General features: G+C 41.7%; 1 protein-coding gene across 1 annotated transcript; it reads right to left on the reverse strand.

Annotated features, from left to right (window-relative positions):
- Window positions 1-392: 392 nt before the first annotated feature.
- Window positions 393-17,898, reverse strand: sft2d2a (SFT2 domain containing 2a). The gene is made up of 8 exons (XM_029695318.1): window positions 17,718-17,898; window positions 17,389-17,478; window positions 15,842-15,927; window positions 15,521-15,602; window positions 15,329-15,364; window positions 1,734-1,792; window positions 1,586-1,615; window positions 393-1,439 (listed from the first exon to the last, which is right to left on the reverse strand). The coding sequence occupies exons 1-8, from the start codon at window positions 17,781-17,783 to the stop codon at window positions 1,400-1,402; spliced, it is 489 nt and encodes a 162-aa protein (XP_029551178.1). The 5' UTR covers window positions 17,784-17,898; the 3' UTR covers window positions 393-1,399.
- Window positions 17,899-18,835: the final 937 nt, after the last annotated feature.

An 18,835-nucleotide genomic window follows, 5' to 3' on the forward strand; every position in this document is an offset into this window, starting at 1 on the left:
AACGAGTTAATTGACACAAAATGTGAGAAACTAGCAACTCTACAAAGCGCCATGACTACAATGAATGACTAAATGACCTTTGGACAGAAGGGTCCGGAGCTCCTCCTCCTCATTATTCTATGCGATAGTAGACTTCTTTGTTCTTTGGCCGTGTGCGAGAGGATCAAAACCACAAAGTATCATGGGCAAACTGATCTACACATAATAATGAGTCGTTATTTATGATGCAAGGTGATTTGTAGATCTGTTAGTCGCCTGCAGTCGTTTTGATGCTCTCGAACACGGCCATTGACTTCCATAGATGGGATAGTTGTTTAGCAACAAAACCGACGCATGTGTAACTGTGGGGCAAAACAGACGGGTTGGCTTAGACTGTTGACATGTAAACTAGATTTTGTCTCCAATGTTTATTGAAAACATACATTTGCACAATGAGCATTTGTCTTTCAAAAACATTGTTACCGTTGTTGGTTAGCTAGCTAGCGAATTATTGCCATATTAGCAATGACAGTCAAAACAACACAGTATCAAGAACAAGATAAAACTAATTGAAAATAGCCACTTACGATTCCCCGCGACAGTTTCTTGTCATTGTTGCTATCTGGCCATCCAAAACCACAACTTTCTGGCTCATTGAAGCATGCGCATCGTTTGTGACATTCTCAGCTAGCCAGCCGATTCAAACAGAAACATTTGGGAGTGGGATGTCTCGCTTCCTCTTCCATCCCTAATGTGGTTTCCTCGCAGGCTTGATTCCATTAGGAAAACATCTTTCCTAGGTGTGGTGAATGTGTTACAAACATCTTTCCTTGCAGACTTCCCTCTACTGTTTTTGGCTTGATATGGGAAAGCATTATGCTAAAGTATACCCACCTCTGAAGATATTTATTTTTAGTAAAAACATCAATGTTTCTGAATCACAACCATTTAGCATGAATAAAGTCCTTCATTTATAAACCTTTATAATACATTCACATATTTACAGCATATGCAGAGACCTTATGAAAAAAAAATAAACAATTAGATCAAATAATTACATGTTCTTACTTCTCATCACCAACAATTTCCCCCACAGTAGTACACAGATATACACAGCAAGAGACAAATGTTTCCACTAGAAATTGTCAAAACATCTAAATAAACCCAAAGCACAATACTTCCCTAATAGTGGAAATACAAATGATAAAAAAATACCATTAAAAACATTTAAATGGAAAAGTGTATAGAGGTAGTACAATTCTACTATAAGGAGTTGGTTGGCCTCCTCAAGCAGCATGTCAACAGGTATGGACAATACAACTTTCAGTTTCAAACATATATCCATGGAGCTCAGACCACAAAGATATCCTCTGTTACTGAGGCAGTTGTTCCTTCAGGCTGACAGGCCATCCTGGAGTCTTCACTTTACACACATAGTAATAATCTTCAGGATGGCATCTCTGGGGTAAAAACAAGGGAACAACCAGGTATACTGGATCATGTCAAAATACATATCTGTTCAGTTGTTCTGATAAATTCCAACATGGACCCAAAACTGTAGTCATTAAAACAGAAAATGATCTTCATGAATGATAAGATAACAAACCTGATAAAAGGGATATATGACAAGCCATACCTGCAGAGAAGAGAAGACAGATCATTCAATTAAACACATTCCACATCCATCAAAGCCTGAAAATGTATCATACATAGATTTAGAACACATATTACAATAGGAACAAAAACAAACTCACCAGGCAAATGCTAGGACTTGCAAAATGCAAAACAACAAAGCGAGACCAAAGTTCACCCACTAGAAAAAAAACAGTTATTAATCACCTAATATAAAACACAGTTATTAATCATGATCAAATGGATCATCAGCTACAGGGAACTTTGACCTTCAGCCATGAGACTATAGGTAACCGCTGATCTTGAACAGGAAATAACTTTTGTGGCTGCGGGTCCGATATGATAATGAACAGCTAGTTTGTCCTCCTCTGGCTACATTGACTTAAATACAAAACCTAGGAGGCTCATGGTTCTCACCCCCTTTGATTGAATTACACAGTAATTATGACAACTTCCGGAGGAGGTCTTCCAACCAATCGGAGCTCTTGCAGCAAGAACAGACATGTTGTCCACTCAAAGGATTATAGAATTAATCTAGTAATAAAAGCATAAGCTACAGCTAGCTAGCACTGCATAAAATGTGCTGAGTAGTTGACTCAAAGAGAGAGAAAGACAATACTTTAACAGTTTTGAACAAATTTATTTATTTAAAAAAAATGGAGAAGCAGGTGAGAGAGACCTATATTTAGTTGCATCTTTTTCACTTAGCTAGCAAATGCAACTAGCTACTTTAGCCTACTCAAACACCCAGCTTAAACAAGGGATGCTATGTTAGCTTGCTGGCTATGGCTACCCAACACTGTAATTCTTCCAAATCAAGGTAAGCTTTTGGTTGTATTAATTTAATGCCACCGGGGCCCGCTGGTGTAACTGCTAAACTGCTTGCTGACTGTACAATGGTAATTCGGCTTGGCTCCTAAGACACTCAAACTTTTACAGATACGCCATTAAGAGCATCCCGTCAGGCTGTATCACTGCCTGGTATGGCAACAGCACCGTCCGCAACCACAGGGCTCTCCAGAGGGTGGTGTGGTCTGCCCGACGCATCACCGGGGCTATACTACCTGTCCTCCAGGACATTTGCAGCACCCAGTGTCACAGGAAGGCCAAAAAGATCAAAGATATCAGGCACCCGAGCCACAGCCTGTTCACCCCACTAACAGCCAAAAAAGCGAGGTCAGTATAGGTGCATCAAAGTTGGGACTCAATCAGCTATCAAGGCATTCAGACTGTTAAATAGTCACCACTAGCCGGCCCCTGTCCAGTACCCTGCCCTGAACTTTAGTCACTGTCACTAGCCAGGTACCACTCAACCCTGTACCTTAGAGGCTTCTGCCCTATGTACATAGACATGGAATCACTGGTCACTTTAATAATGGAACACTGGTCATTTTAATAATGTATAAATACTGTTTTACCCATTTCATATGTATACAGTGCCTTTGGAAAGTATTCAGACCCCTTGACTTTTTCCACATTGTTACATTACAGCCAGTGGTGTAAAGTACTTAAGTAGTACTTTCAAGTATTTTTACTTAAGTCGTTTTTTTTGGGGTATCTGTACTCTACTAATTCATATTTCACAACTTTTACTTCACTACATTCCTAAAGAAAATAATGTACTTTTTACTCCATACATTTCCCTGATACCCAAAAGAAAATGGTCTAATTTAACCACTTATCAAGGAAACATCCCTGGTCATCCTTACTTCCTCTGATCTGGCAGACACATTAAACACAAATGCTTTGTTTGTAAATTAAATGTCTGGATGTTGGAGTGTGCCCCTGGATATCCCTAAATTAAAGAAACAAGAAAATGTGCTGTCTGGTTTGCATAATAAGGAATTTTAAATTATGAATATTTTGACTTTAGATACTTAAGTATATTTAAAGCCAAATACTTTTACTCAAGTACAGTGCATGTCAGAGCGAAAACCAAGCCATGAGGTTGAAGGAATTGTCTGTACAGCGCCGAGACAGGATTGTGTCGAGGCACAGATCTGGAAGGGTACCAGAAAAAAAAGTCTGCAGCATTGAAGGTCCCCAAGAACCCAGTTGCCTCCATCATTCTGAAATGGAAAAAGTTTGGAACCACCAAGACTATTCCTAGAGCTGGCCGCCCGGCCAAACTGAGCAATCGGGGGAGAAAGGCCTTTGTCAGTGAGGTGACCAAGAACCCGATGGTCACTCTGACAGAACTCTAGAGTTCATGTGTGGAGATGGGAGAACCTTCCAGAAGGACAACAACCATAAGCACACAGCCAAGACAACGCAGGATAGGCTTTGCGACAAGTCTCTGAATGTCCTTGAGTGGCCCAGCCAGAGCCCGGACTTGAACCCGATCGAACATCTCTGGAGAGACCTGACTAGCTGTGCAGCAACGCTCCCCATCCAACTTGACAGAGCTTGAGAGGATCTGCAGAGAAGAATGGGAGAAACTCCCCAAATAAAAGGTGTGCCAAGCTTGTAGCGTCATACCCAAGAAGACTCGAGGCTGTAAACGCTGCCAAAGGTGCTTCAACAAAGTACTGAGTTAAGGATCTGAATACTTATGTAAACGTGATACCTTTTTTTATTTTTAATAAATTAACTTTCAAAAAACCTCTTTCCACTTTGTCATTATGGGGTATTGTGTGTAGATTAAATTCAAATTGATGAGGAACAATCAATTTTAGAATAAGGCAGTAACGTAACAAAATGTGGAAAAAGTCAAGGGGTCTGAATACTTTCCGAATGCACTGAACATACGTCTGAGGACGGCTTAAACCTTTTAATTAATTAAATTAATTAATTAATTAATTAATTAATTAATTATCGGCCGTGGCTGCGGGTCCGACTCGGATCACGTTTTGCATATTGTGTACTTTACATGCAGAGAACTGACAACTCAGGCAAATGGTGCTTGTTTTAATAAAGTTAGATCAAAGCTGAATCAATGACTGCAAGATCACATAATGATAGTATTCTACATAACAGAAACAAATATTTTTTGTATTGAACTAGGCAAGTAGTCAGTTAAGAACAAATTCTTATTTACAATGACGGCCTACACTGGCCAATTGTACGTCGCCCAATTTGCAAAATGTTTGCTTTGTCATTATGGGGTATTGTGTGTAGATTGAGGGGATTTTATTAATTTTAGAATAAGGCTGTAACACAAAATGTGGAAAAAGGGGTCTGAATACTTTCCAAATGCACTGTATGTTCAGTTTGCGCCTATCAGAACATACATTATATATATATACACACACACACACACACACACACACACACTATATATACACACACAAGTATGTACACATCCCTTCAAATTAGTGGATTTGTGTCGATTTGTCAATAACAGCTGGTGATCTAATATAATAAAATCTAATATTAAAAAGACTCAAGGTTTTGCTCGCCTGAGGTAGAATATCTCATATGAAGCTGTAGACCACAATATTTACCAAGAGAGTTTGTTTTTCGTAGCTGTCTATTTACCACCACAAACAGATGCTGGCATTAAGACCACACTCAACGAGCTGTATAGAACCATAAGCAAACAAGAAAATGCTCATCCAGAGGCATTGCTCCTACTGTCCGGGAACTTAAATTCATTTTACCTAATTTCTACCAGCATGTCACATGTGCAAAAAAAATAAAAAATAAAAAATAAAAAATATATATATATATAAAGTTGAAGTGGGAAGTTTACATACACTTAGGTTGGAGTCATTAAAACTCGTTTTTCAACAACTCCACAAATGTCTTATTAACAAACTATAGTTTTGGCAAGTCGGTTAGGACATCTACTTAGTACATGACACAAGTAATTTTTCCAACAATTGTTTACAGACAGATTATTTCACATATAATTTACTGTATCACAATTCCAGTGGGTCAGAAGTTTACATACACTAAGTTGACTGTGCCTTTAAACAGCTTGGAAAATTCCAGAAAATTATGTCATGGCTTTTGAAGCTTCTGATAGGCTAATTGACATCATTTGAGTCAATTGGAGGTGTACATGTGGATGTATTTCAAGGCCTACCTTCAAACTCAGTGCCTCTTTGCTTGACATCATGGGAAAATCAAAAGAAAATCAGCCAAGACCTCAGAAAAACAATTGTAGACCTCCACAAGTCTGGTTCATCGTTGGGAGCAATTTCCAAACCCGAGGGTACCACATTCATCTGTACTAACAATAGTACGCAAGTAAAAACACCATGTGACCACACAGCCGTCATACCGCTCAGGAAGGAGACGCATTCTGTCTCCTAGACATGAACGTACTTTGGTGCGAAAAGTGCAAATCAATCCATTTACATTCAAGTCATTTAGCAGACGCTCTTATCCAGAGCGACTTACAAAATCCCAGAACAACAGCAAAGGACCTTGTGAAGATGCTGGAGGAAACAGGTACAAAAGTATCTATAGCCACAGTAAAATGAGTCCTATATCGACATAACCTGAAAGGCCGCTCAGCAAGGAAGAAGCCACTGCTCCAAAACCGCCATAAAAAAAACAGACTACGGTTTGCAACTGCACACGGGGACAAAGATTGTACTTTTTGGAGAAATGTCCTCTGGTCTGATGAAACAAAAATAGAACCGTTTGGCCATAATGACCATCATTATGTTTGGAGGAAAAAGGGAGAGGTTTGCAAGCCGAAGAACACCATCCCAACCGTGAAGCACGGGGGTGGCAGCATCATGTTGTGGGGGTGCTTTGCTGCAGGAGGGACTGGTGCACTTCACAAAATAGATGGCTTCATGAGGAAGGAAAATGATGTGGATATATTGAAGCAACATCTCAAGACATCAATCAGGAAGTTAAAGCTTGGTCACAATTGGGTCTTCCAAATGGACAATGACCCCAAGCATACAGTCGTGGCCAAAAGTTTTGAGAATGACACAAATATAAAATTTTCACAAAGTCTGCTGCCTCAGTTTGTATGATGGCAATTTGCATATACTCCAGAATGTTATGAAGAGTGATCAGATGAATTGCAAAGTCCCTTTTTGCCATGCAAATGAACTGAATCCCCCAAAAACATTTCCACTGCATTTCAGCCCTGCCACAAAAGGACCAGCTGACATCATGTCAATGATTCTCTCGTTAACACAGGCGTGAGTGTTGACGAGGACAAGGCTGGAGATCACTCTGTCATGCTGATTGAGTTTGAATAACAGACTGGAAGCTTCAACAGGAGGGTGGTGCTTGGAATCATTGTTCTTCCTCTTTCAAACATGGTTACCTGCAAGGAAACACGTGCCGTCATCATTGCTTTGCACAAAAAGGGCTTCACAGGCAAGGATATTGGTGCCAGCAAGATTGAAAATCAACCATTTATCAGATCATCAAGAACTTCAAGGAGAGCGGTTCAATTGTTGTGAAGGCTTCAGGGCGCCCAAGAAAGTCCAGCAAGTGCCAGGACCGTCTCCTAAAGTTGAAGTTCAGGAATGGCAGCAGGCAGGTGTGAGTGCATCTGCATGCACAGTGAGGCGAAGACTTTTGGAGGATGGCCTGGTGTCAAGAATGGCAGCAAAGAAGCCACTTCTCTCCAGGAAAAACATCAGGGACATACTGATATTCTGCAAAAGATACAGGGATTGGACTGCTGAGGACTGGGGTAAAGTCATTTTCTCTGATGAATCCCCTTTCCGATTGTTTGGGGCATCCGGAAAAAAAGCTTGTCCGGAGAAGACAAGGTGAGCACTACCATCAATCCTGTGTCATGCCAACAGTAAAGCATCCTGAGACCATTCATGTGTGGGGTTGCTTCTCAGCCAAGGGAGTGGGCTCACTAACACTTTTGCCTAAGAACACAGCCATGAATAAAGAATGGTACCAACACATCCTCCGAGAGCAACTTCTCCCAACCATCCAGGAACAGTTTGGTGACGAACAATGCCTTTTCCAGCATGACGGCGCACCTTGCCATAAGGCAAAAATGATAACTAAGTGGCTCTGGGAACAAAACATAGATATTTTGGCTCCATGTCCAGGAAACTCCCCAGACCTTAATCCCATTGAGAAATTGTGGTCAATCCTCAAGAGGCGGGTGGACAAACAAAACCCCACAAATTCTGACAAACTCCAGGCATTGATTATGCAAGAATGGGCTGCCATCAGTCAGGATGTGGCTCAGAAGTTAATTGACAGCATGCCAGGGCAGATTGCAGAGGTCTTGAAAAAGAAGGGTCAACACTGCAAATATTGACTCTGCATCAATTTCATGTAATTGTCAATGAAAGCCTTTGACACTTATGAAATGCTTGTAATTATACTTCAGTATTCCATAGTAACATCTGACAAAAATATCTGAAGACACTGAAGCAGCAAACTCTGGAAATTAATATGTGTCATTCTCAAAACTTTTGGCCACGACTGTACTTCCAAAGTTGTGGCAAAATGGCTTAAGAAATATAGATATAGAACTCCTTTATGCAATCGCTATGTCCGATTTTAAAATAGCTTTTCGGCGAAAGCACATTTTGCAATATTCTGAGTACATAGCTTGGCCATCACGGCTAGCTAATTTGACACCCACCAAGTTTGGGACAACCTAAACTCAGAATTACTATTAGAAAAATTGGATTACCTTTGCTGTTCTTCGTCAGAATGCACTCCCAGGACTTCTACTTCAACAACAAATGTTGTTTTGGTTCCAAATAATCCATAGTTATATTCAAATAGCTCCGTTTTGTTCATGCGTTCAGGTCACTATCCGAAGGGTGACGCGCGAGCGCATTTCGTGACAAAAGATTTCAAAAAAATATTCCATTACCGTACTTAGAAGCATGTCAAACGCTGTTTAAAACAATTATGCTACTTTCTCGTAAAATAGCGATAATATTCCAACCGGGCAACGTTGTATTCATTCAAAGGCTGAAAGATAAAAAAATTGAGAAGTCTCGTGAACGCGCATCTCAGTCTCACTGTCCCCAGGCTGTACTTTGCCCAGAGACAGCAGACACCCCATTCCACTTTCTGGCGGCTTTAGAGCGCCAATGGAAGCCTTAGAAAGTGTCACGTTACAGCACAGATGCTGTATTTTCAATAGAGATGCAACAGAAGGACAACAAATTGTCAGACAGGGCACTTCCTGTATGGAATCTTCTCAGGTTTTGGCCTGCCATATGAGTTCTGTTATACTCACAGACACCATTCAAACAGTTTTAGAAACGTTAGAGTGTTTTCTATCCAAATCTACTAATTATATGCATATTCTAGTTTCTGGGCAGGAGTAGTAACCAGATTAAATCGGGTACGTTTTTTATCCGGCCGTGAAAATACTGCTCCCTATACCACAACAGGTTAAGGACAACAAAGTCAAGGTATTGGAGGGGCCGTCACAAAGCCCTGACCTCAATCCTATAGAACATTTGTGGGCAGAACTGAAAAAACATGTGCGAGCAAGGCCTACAAACCTGACTCAGTTACAACAGCTCTGTCAGGAGGAATGGTTCAAAATTCACCCAACTTATTGTGGGAAGCTTGTGGAAGGCTACCCGAAACTTTTGACCGAAGTTAAACAGTTTAAAGGCAATGCTACCAAATACTAATTGAGTGCATGTACACTGACCCACTGGGAATGTGATGAAAGAAATAAAACACTCTACTATTATGACATTTCACATTCTTAAAATAAAAGTGGTGATCCTAACTGACATAAAACAGGCAATTGTTACTAGGATTAAATGTCAGGAATTGTGAAAAAACTGAGTTTAAATGTATTTGGCTAAGGTGTATGTAAACTTCCATCTTCAGCTGTACAAACAAAGTACATCATATAACATTATTACACCACTACATATCTACAATACAACATGTATAATACCACCACATATCTACAATACAACATGTATAATACCACCACATATCTACAATACAACATGTATAATACCACCACATATCTACAATACAACATGTATAATACCACCACATATCTACAATACAACATGTATAATACCACCACATATCTACAATACAACATGTATAATACCACCACCACTACAATACAACATGTATAATACCACCACCACTACAATGCAACATGTATAATACCACCACAATGCAACATGTATAATACCACCACCACTACAATGCAACATGTATAATACCACCACCACTACAATACAACATGTATAATACCACCACCACTACAATGCAACATGTATAATACCACCACCACTACAATGCAACATGTATAATACCACCACCACTACAATGCAACATGTATAATACCACCACCACTACAATGCAACATGTATAATACCACCACCACTACAATGCAACATGTATAATACCACCACCACTACAATGCAACATGTATAATACCACCACCACTACAATGCAACATGTATAATACCACCACCACTACAATGCAACATGTATAATACCACCACCACAACAATGCAACATGTATAATACCACCACCACTACAATACAACATGTATAATACCACCACCACTACAATGCAACATGTATAATAATACCACCACCACTACAATGCAACATGTATAATAATACCACCACTACAATGCAACATGTATAATAATACCACCACCACTACAATACAACATGTATAATAATACCACCACCACTACAATACAACATGTATAATACCACCACCACTACAATACAACATGTATAATACCACCACCACTACAATACAACATGTATAATACCACCACTACATATCTACAATACAACATGTATAATACCACCATACAACAATATTTCAATGTACATGTGTATAGAGTGTGTGTGCTAGAGTGTGTGTGTAGAGTGTGTGTGTGTGTGTGTGTGTGTGTGTGTGTATAGAGTGTGTGTTCTAGAGTGTGTGTGTGTGTAGAGTGTGTAAACTTCTGACTTCAACTGTATTCTATCCTACTGTATCTTAGCCTGTGCCACTCTGAAATTGCTCGTTCAAATATTTATATTCTCAATTTCTCTACTTTAGACTTGTGTGTATTGTTAGATAATACTGCACTGTTGGAGCTAGAAACACAAGCATTTCGCTACACCCGCAACAACATCTGCTAAACACGTGTGTGACAAATAAAATGTGCCTGTGCCCGTTTGTGTTGTTTCTCAGTCTCAGTATTTATTATGGATCCCTATTAGCGTCTGCCAAAGCAGCAGCTACTCTTCCTGTTGTCCAGCAAAATTAAGGCAGTTTATACAATTGTAAACATATTACAATACATTCACAGATTTCACAACACATTGTGTGCCCTCAGGCCCCTACTCCACCACCACCACGACCACATATCTACAGTACTAAATCCATGAGTATGTTATCATTTGTGTGTGCATGCATGTGTCTGTGCCTGTGTTTGTGTTGCTTCACAGTCCCCGCTGTTCCATAGTGTATTTTTATCTGTTTTTTACATCTGACTCTACTGCTTGCATGAGTTACATGTGGAATAGAGTTCCATGTAGTCAAGGCTCTATGTAGTACTGTGCGCCTCCCATAGTCTGTTCTGGACTTGGGGACTGTAACATTCTCTCCTCTTGTGGGGTATGCATGGGTGTCTGAGCTGTGTGTTAGTAGTTTAGACAGACCTCTGGTGGCATGTCTTGTGGGGTATGCATGGGTGTCTGCCAGTAGTTTAGACAGACAGCTCGGTTTATTCAACAAGTAGTGATGAAGTCAAACTCTCCTCCACTTTGAGCCAGGAAAGACCACCATATTCTTAATGTTAGCTCTCTGTGTACACCCAAGGCCCAACTGTGCTGCCCTGTTCTGAGCCAATTGCAAAGTCCCTCATTGTGGCACCGGAGCACAGGACTGGACAGCAGTTCAGGTGCGACAAAACTAGGGTCTACAGGACCTGCCTTGTTGGCAATGCAAATAGTCTGGGTCGCCATTTGATTAGGTGTTCAGGAGTCTTATGGCTTGGAGGTAGAAGCTGTTTAGAAGCCTCTTGGAACTAGACTTGGTGCTCCGGTACCGCTTGCCGTGCGGTAGCAGAGAGAACAGTCTATGAGTAGGGTGGCTGGAGTCTGACAATTTGTAGGGCCTTTCTCTGACACTGATTTGTATAGAGGTCCTGGATGGCAGGAAGCTTAGCCCCAGTGATGTACTGGGCCGTACACACTACCCTCTGTACTGCCTTGTGGTTGAAGGCCGAGCAGTTGCCATATCAGGCAGTGATGCAACCAGTCAGGATGCTCTCGATGGTTCAGCTGTAGAACCTTTTGAGGATCTGAGGACCCATGCCAAATCTTTTCAGTCTCTTGGGGGGAATAGTCGTGCCCTCTTCACGACTGTCTTAGTGTGTTTGGACCATGTTAGTTTGTTGGTGATGTGGACACCAAGGAACTTGAAGCTCTCAACCTTCTCCACTACAGCCCCGTCTACGAGAATGGGGGCATGCTCGGTCCTCCTTTTCCTGTAGTCCACAATCATCTCCTTTGTCTTGATCACATTGAGGGAGAGGTTGTTGGTCTCTGACCTCCTCCCTATAGGCTGTCTCATCATTGTCTGTGATCAGGCCTACCACTGTTGTGTCACCAGCAAACTTAATGGTGTTGGAGTCGTGCTTGGCCATGCAGCCATGAGTGAACAGGGAGTACAGGAGGGGACTGAGCACGCACCCCTGAGGGGCCCCTGTGTTGAGGATCAGCGTGGCGGATGGGTTGTTACCTACCCTCACCACCTGAGGGCAGCCCGTCAGGAAGTCCAGGATCCAGTTGCGAAGGGAGTTGTTTAGTCCCAGGGTCCTTAGCTTATCGATGAGCTTTGAGGGCACTATGGTGTTGAATGCTGAGCTGTAGTCAATGAACAGCATTCTCACATAGGTGTTCCTTTTGTCCAGGAGGGAAAGGGCAGTGTGGAATGCAATAGAGATTGCTTTATCTGTGGATCTGTTAGGGCGGTATGCAAATTGGAGTGGGTCTCGGGTTTCTGGGATAATGGTGTTGATGTGAGCCAGGACCAGCCTTTCATGGCTACAGACGTGAGTGCTACGAGTCGGTAGTCATTTAGGCAGGTTACCTTAGTGTTCTTGGGCACAGGGACTATGGTGGTCTGCTTGAAACATGTTGATATTACAGACTCAGACAGGGAGAGGTTGAAAATGTCAGTGACATTAGACACTTGCCCGTTGGTCTGAAATGACCAAATAAAATAGCTACTTTTGTATCAAAATGTATTGACCATGACAGTCTATACTCACAGCAGTTTAGTCACCAACTTGCTCAATTTCCACATGATTCATTACAAGATTGAGTTATGTTTAGGGTTTAGTGAAGGATTTGTCCCAATACAATGATTTTAGTTTTAGAAATATTTAGGACTAACGTATTCCTTGCCACCCACTCTGAAACTAACTGCAACTCTTTGTTAAGTGTTGCAGTAATTTCAGTTGCTGTAGTAGCTGACATAGTTTTGTGTTGAGTCATCCGCATACATTGAGACACCAGCCAGCCAGACAGACATTGATTTGTTTAACACTTTTTTTGGTTACTATAGGATTTGATGTCTTCACTATTATTCTACAATGTTGAGAATAGTAAAAATAAAAAATAAAAACCTTTGAATGAGTAGATGTGTCCAAACGTTTGACTCACCTCTTCCACACTTCATGGAATTCAGTGACATTAGCCTACCAGACGAGCTAAATTACTTTATCCGCGCTTCGAGGCAAGTAGCACTGAAGCATGCATGAGAGCACCAGCTGTTCCGGACGACTGTGTGATCATGCTCTCCGTAGCCAATGTGAGTAAGGCCTTTAAACAGGTCAACTTTCACAAGGCCGCAGGGCCAGACGGATTACCAGGACGTGTACTCAGAGCATGCACTGACCAACTGGCAAGTGTCTTCACCAACATTTTCAACCTGTCCCTGACCGAGTCTGTTACACCAACATGTTTCAAGTAGACCTCCATAGTCCCTGTGCCCCAAGAACACCAAGGCAACCTGCCTAAATGAATACCAACCCGTAGCATTCACGCCAGTAGCAATGAAGTGCTTTGAAAGGCTGGTCATGGCTCACAAACACCATAATCCCAGAAACCCTAGACCCACTCAAACTCCAATTTGCATAGTGCACCAACAGATCCACAGATGACGCAATCTCTATTGCACTCCACACTGCCCTTTCCCACCCCATAGTGCCCTCAAAGCTCATCACTAAGGACCCTGGGACTAAACACCTCTCTCTGCAACTGGATCCTGGACGTCCAGACCCCAGGTGGTATGGGGTAGGCAACAACACATCTGGCACACTGATCCTCAACACGGGGGCCCGTCAGGGGTGCTTAGTCCCCTGTTGTACTCTGTTCACCCACGACTGAATGGCCAAACAACTCCAACATTAAGTTTCCGACAACAACAACAGTGGTAGGCCTGATCACTAATAACGATGAGACAGCCTATAAGGAAGAGGTCAGAGACCTGGCCGTGTGGTGCCAGGACAACAACCTTTCCCTCAACATGATCAAGACAAAGGAGCTGATCTTGGACTACAGGTGCAACACTCACTACCGAGTTCCAAACTGCCTCTGGAAGCAACGTCAGAACAAGAACTGTTCCTCGGGAGCTTCATGAAATGGGTTTTCCATGGCAGAGCAGCCGCACACAAGCCTAAGATCACCATGCGCAATGCCAAGCATTGGCTGGAGTGGTGTAAAGCTCGCCACCATTGGACTCTGGAGCAGTGGAAACACGTTCTCTGGAGTGATGAATCACACTTCACCATCAGGCAGTCCGACAGACAAATCTGGGTTTGGCGAATGCTACCTGCACCAATGCATAGTGACAACTGTAAAGTTTGGTGGAGGAGAAATAATGGTCTGGGGCTATTTTTCATGGTTCGGGCCCCTTAGTTCCAGTGAAGGGAAATCTTAACACTACAGCATAGAATGACATTCTAGATGATTCTGTGTTTCCAACTTTGTAGCAACAGTTTGGGGAAGGCCCTTTCCTGTTTCAGCATGACAATGCCCCCGTGCACAAAGCGAGGTCCATACAGAAATATTTTGTTGAGATCGCTGTGGAAGAACTTGACTGGCCTGCACAGTGCCCTAAACTCAACCATCAAAGACATTTGGCATGAATTGGAATGCTGATTGCGAGCCAGGCCTAATCGCCCAACATCAATGCCCCATGTCACTAATGCTCTTGTGCCTGAATGGAAGCAAGTCCCTGCAGCAGAGTTCCAACATCTAGTGGAAAGCCTTCCCAGAAGAGTGGAGGCTGTTATAGCAGCAAAGGGGGGGGAAAATCAACACCATATTAATGCCCATGTTTTTTGGAATGAGATGTTCGACGAGCAGGTACTTTTGGCCATGTAGTGTATATGTTCAATTTCCTCCTAGCAGCACACATGTTCAGTTTGCTCTTAGCACAACTCAGCTAGGCGAAGGTCTGTGCTCACATACTCCCTAAAGACCTGGCAATATTTATGTTTGTCCCTCGTGAGCCACCGTAGCAACATAGCCATAAGACTTCCTCAAAATAAATAAGAATGAATCTAAGATAAATCAAGAAATCTGTCATTAATTTAGACATCTAACTAAGATGTTTTGCACAGTATTTCTGAAGTTAAATGCGCATTAAAACTAGTCGCCTCTCGTTGAATGACAACAAACACTTAATTGAAGAAATCCTGTCCATAGTTGCTGCTTCTACTAGGAGTAGTACTGTTGACCAATCACTGACTAGCGGGCGTAGACTTCGCCTAGCTGAAAACATCGCAAAATTCATCAAAATATAGGCTTAACTCACCCAGAAGGCTGCACAGAGAGTCAACACAAGACATGTCTAAAAAAACAGAACAGAAAATAAGTTAATTCAAACTTGATGTACCTTTGGTTTCGTTCTAGGATTCTCATTCTCTTCATATTCACACAGTGCTACAAAATGACAGCAATGGGAATATAGTCCTTTCTAAACCTAGCATTAGTAGCTGGTACTCACCAACATGATAGTAGTGGCCAGGGCTCTGGTCTTGTCACACATCCTCTTCAGCTGTTTGACTGGTCCCATCAGGAACATGGTGCTGATAGGACAGAACTGTTATTATCTACGGTGCCGAGGACAGGTTAGGTTGAGTTAGAGACGGCTAAGGAAACACTCACATAGGACACAATCAACCTCTTTGTTTATACATTGTTGACATGTTTCTAAGGACAGAGTCACATATCAGGGCATTGACAGTTCACTGAATCATATTTGTCATGAAGGAAAAGTCATAATGAAAAGGTTGTCAGGTGTTGAGGGCATTCTGCTGAATCTCACCTGCAGAGTGAACAGATGTTTCCAAAGGTATAAAATATGATGAAGAGCAGGATTCCTACTTTGGGGATGAAGAGCATACAGACTCCCTGTAGAGGCAAGACAGATAATTTATCAGTGTCAATCTCAGATGTCATTAATATAACAATTTTTAAAGGGGCAGTGCAGTCAAAAACGTGATTTCCTACTGTTTTTATGATATTTCCACACTATGATGTCGAAATAACACTGAAATTGTGAAAATTATGAGAATTGCCTTTTAAAATGTAAGAGCATTTTGAAAACAATGCAAGGAATTTCAGCCTGTTCATGTGGGATGGAGTTTTTGTCCCAGAGCATGACATCACAATCTGATCAGATTATTCTGACCAATGACCAGTCATGTTTTATTTGCACATGCATCCTCCTACTATGAAGGGGTAAGCGGAGTAAGCTTCTAGAGAGTCTAGACCCTTCAAACTCAACGCTGGACCTCGAAGCCAGTTCCACTGCATTTTTCATTGTTCCCCTCCAATCAGGGACTGATTTAGACCTGGGACACCAGGTGTGTACAATTCACTATCCGGTAGAACAGAAAACCTTGAAGCACCGGACCTCGTAGTGTAAGAGTTGAACCTCCTGGTCTAGACAATTCTATCTGCCAAGCAGGGCTGTGTATGTAAATACATTTTAATTTGTATCAACACACCCTGATTGAGAATGTCAATGGCAAAAGAAGGCTCAGGGAAATAAATGATAAAAAATATGTTTGGAGTTATTTTTATGAAATAAACAGTGGTTTATTAGACATACAGTGATGATGCATGGGGGCTGTAAGGTATCTACGAGTCCTACAGGAGTCCTACAGGACTCCTATAGAACCATGCCAGATTTCCTGCCAGACCATAAATTAGTGACTAACGCCAGTTTGTCAGGTGTACCCAGTAAAACAAGCTGCAAGTGAACTATTTCCTTTAAAGGGATTTTGGCAACGAAGCCCTTTACCTACTTCCCCAGAGTCAGATGAACTTGTGGATACCATTTGTATGTCGCTGTGTCCAGTATGAAAAAAGTTAGAGGTAGTTTCCTGAGCCAAAGCTAACTCAAAGCACAATGACTGGAAGTTTACAGGAACAGCTAGCATGCTAGCTGTTCCCATAGACTGCCAGTCATTGTGCTAACACTAGTTAGCAATTGCGCTACCACTAGTTAGCAACTTCCTTCAAACTGCATGCAGAGACATAAAAATTGTATCCTTGAGTTCATCTGACTCTGGGGGAAGTAGATAAAGGTGCTTCATTGCTAAAAGCAAAAGTATCCCTTTAAGTCATGTGGGGCAGAGCACATGTAGGAAACGTGTTTCACCTGAAAAGAAGAGCACACAATGCCTCTCAATTAAACAAAAGAGATGTTGCACATTCCTGAGCGCTGGATAAACCTGTAGCACCACATCTCTGGATGCACAAGGTGTCTCCTGATCAGAAATGGGTGGTGCGCTAATAAGCACAAACACACATTGTAATACTGCAAATAATTGTATGTAGGAAAGCAACATATTCAAATCCACTTACCAAGACTGAGCAGGTGACCCCAATCACAAAACAGATAATAAATCCCTTCACTCGTGTACCCCAACCCAAAGTAGACGCTTCATTCGCTGCCTGAACCAAGTAAAGCCATTCAGTGAGGAGCCACAGGTTCACATGATGAGAGAGAAGATGCATTGATTTAGGAATATACTTCACATTAAATTAGATTCGTTTTCTTTCATATATTTTACACTTTAATGGGTAAATCACAAATTATTATTACGTTTATATAATAATGACAGTGGACTAAATGTTTAAATATTAGTCTATAATATCAATTTATACTACATTTGATCAATTAGTTTTTTTACCTGCAAGATGTTGCCGTTTTCATTGAGGCCATCCGTTCCGCTCAAAACTGCTTTAAGTTTGTCCATGACTTTTAACGCGTTGGCTGAGCGCAATAAGTCAGGAATGATGATCGGATGTTTGATTTATGTTGCTTCCCGGTGTGATGATATGAATCACGGAGCGGAAATAAGAAAGTCCGGTAGCAGACTGCAAAGAGCGCTCCGCAAGCCACGCCCCAGTGGGCGGAGCTAGGCATGTTGCTTGTGCACTTGGACACATTATCACATTATAGACTCTGGCCATGTTCGAGAGAATTAAAACAGTAATGTATCAAGGGTAAATTATGACTGACTGATCTACAAATAATAATGAGCAGTTATTTATCAAGCAAGTTTGTTTGTATATTAGTCAGTTGGCAGTCGCCTGCACTCTTGGCTGCCATGTCAAACAAGCCCAAGGCCTCTCATTTTACAATGGGTCTGTGATGGTTCTGTGTAGTTATGATAGTATATTTGAGACAAGTGTATTGCAGTGAATTTGGTCTATGACATAATAATTAAAATACTGTATCTTTGAGTAACAAACAGGGAAACAATGATTCCCAGACAGTTCTCAATAGAACGTGTTTTTCTGCCTAAGTGTGGTGCTGGTGCTTTGGATTAATTAGTGACCAGAGCAAGTTGGAAGACTGACAACTGACTGATCTACAAGTCACCTGGCACCATAAATAACTACTCATTATTATGTGTAGACCAGTCAGTCACAATTTACCCATGATACATTACGGTTGTGATGCTCTCCAACATGGCCAATAGGTTCTCACTTCAGAGGATTACCCATGATACATTACGGTTGTGATGTTCTCCAACATGGCCAATAGGTTCTCACTTCAAAGGATTACCCATGATACATTACGGTTGTGATGCTCTCCAACATGGCCAATAGGTTCTCACTTCAGAGGATTACCCATGATACATTACGGTTGTGATGCTCTCCAACATGGCCAATAGGTTCTCACTTCAAAGGATTACCCATGATACATTACGGTTGTGATGCTCTCCAACATGGCCAATAGGTTCTCACTTCAGAGGATTACCCATGATACATTACGGTTGTGATGCTCTCCAACATGGCCAAT

Source organism: Salmo trutta, chromosome 17 (assembly GCF_901001165.1).
Source record: "Salmo trutta chromosome 17, fSalTru1.1, whole genome shotgun sequence".
Lineage (NCBI taxonomy): Eukaryota > Metazoa > Chordata > Actinopteri > Salmoniformes > Salmonidae > Salmo > Salmo trutta.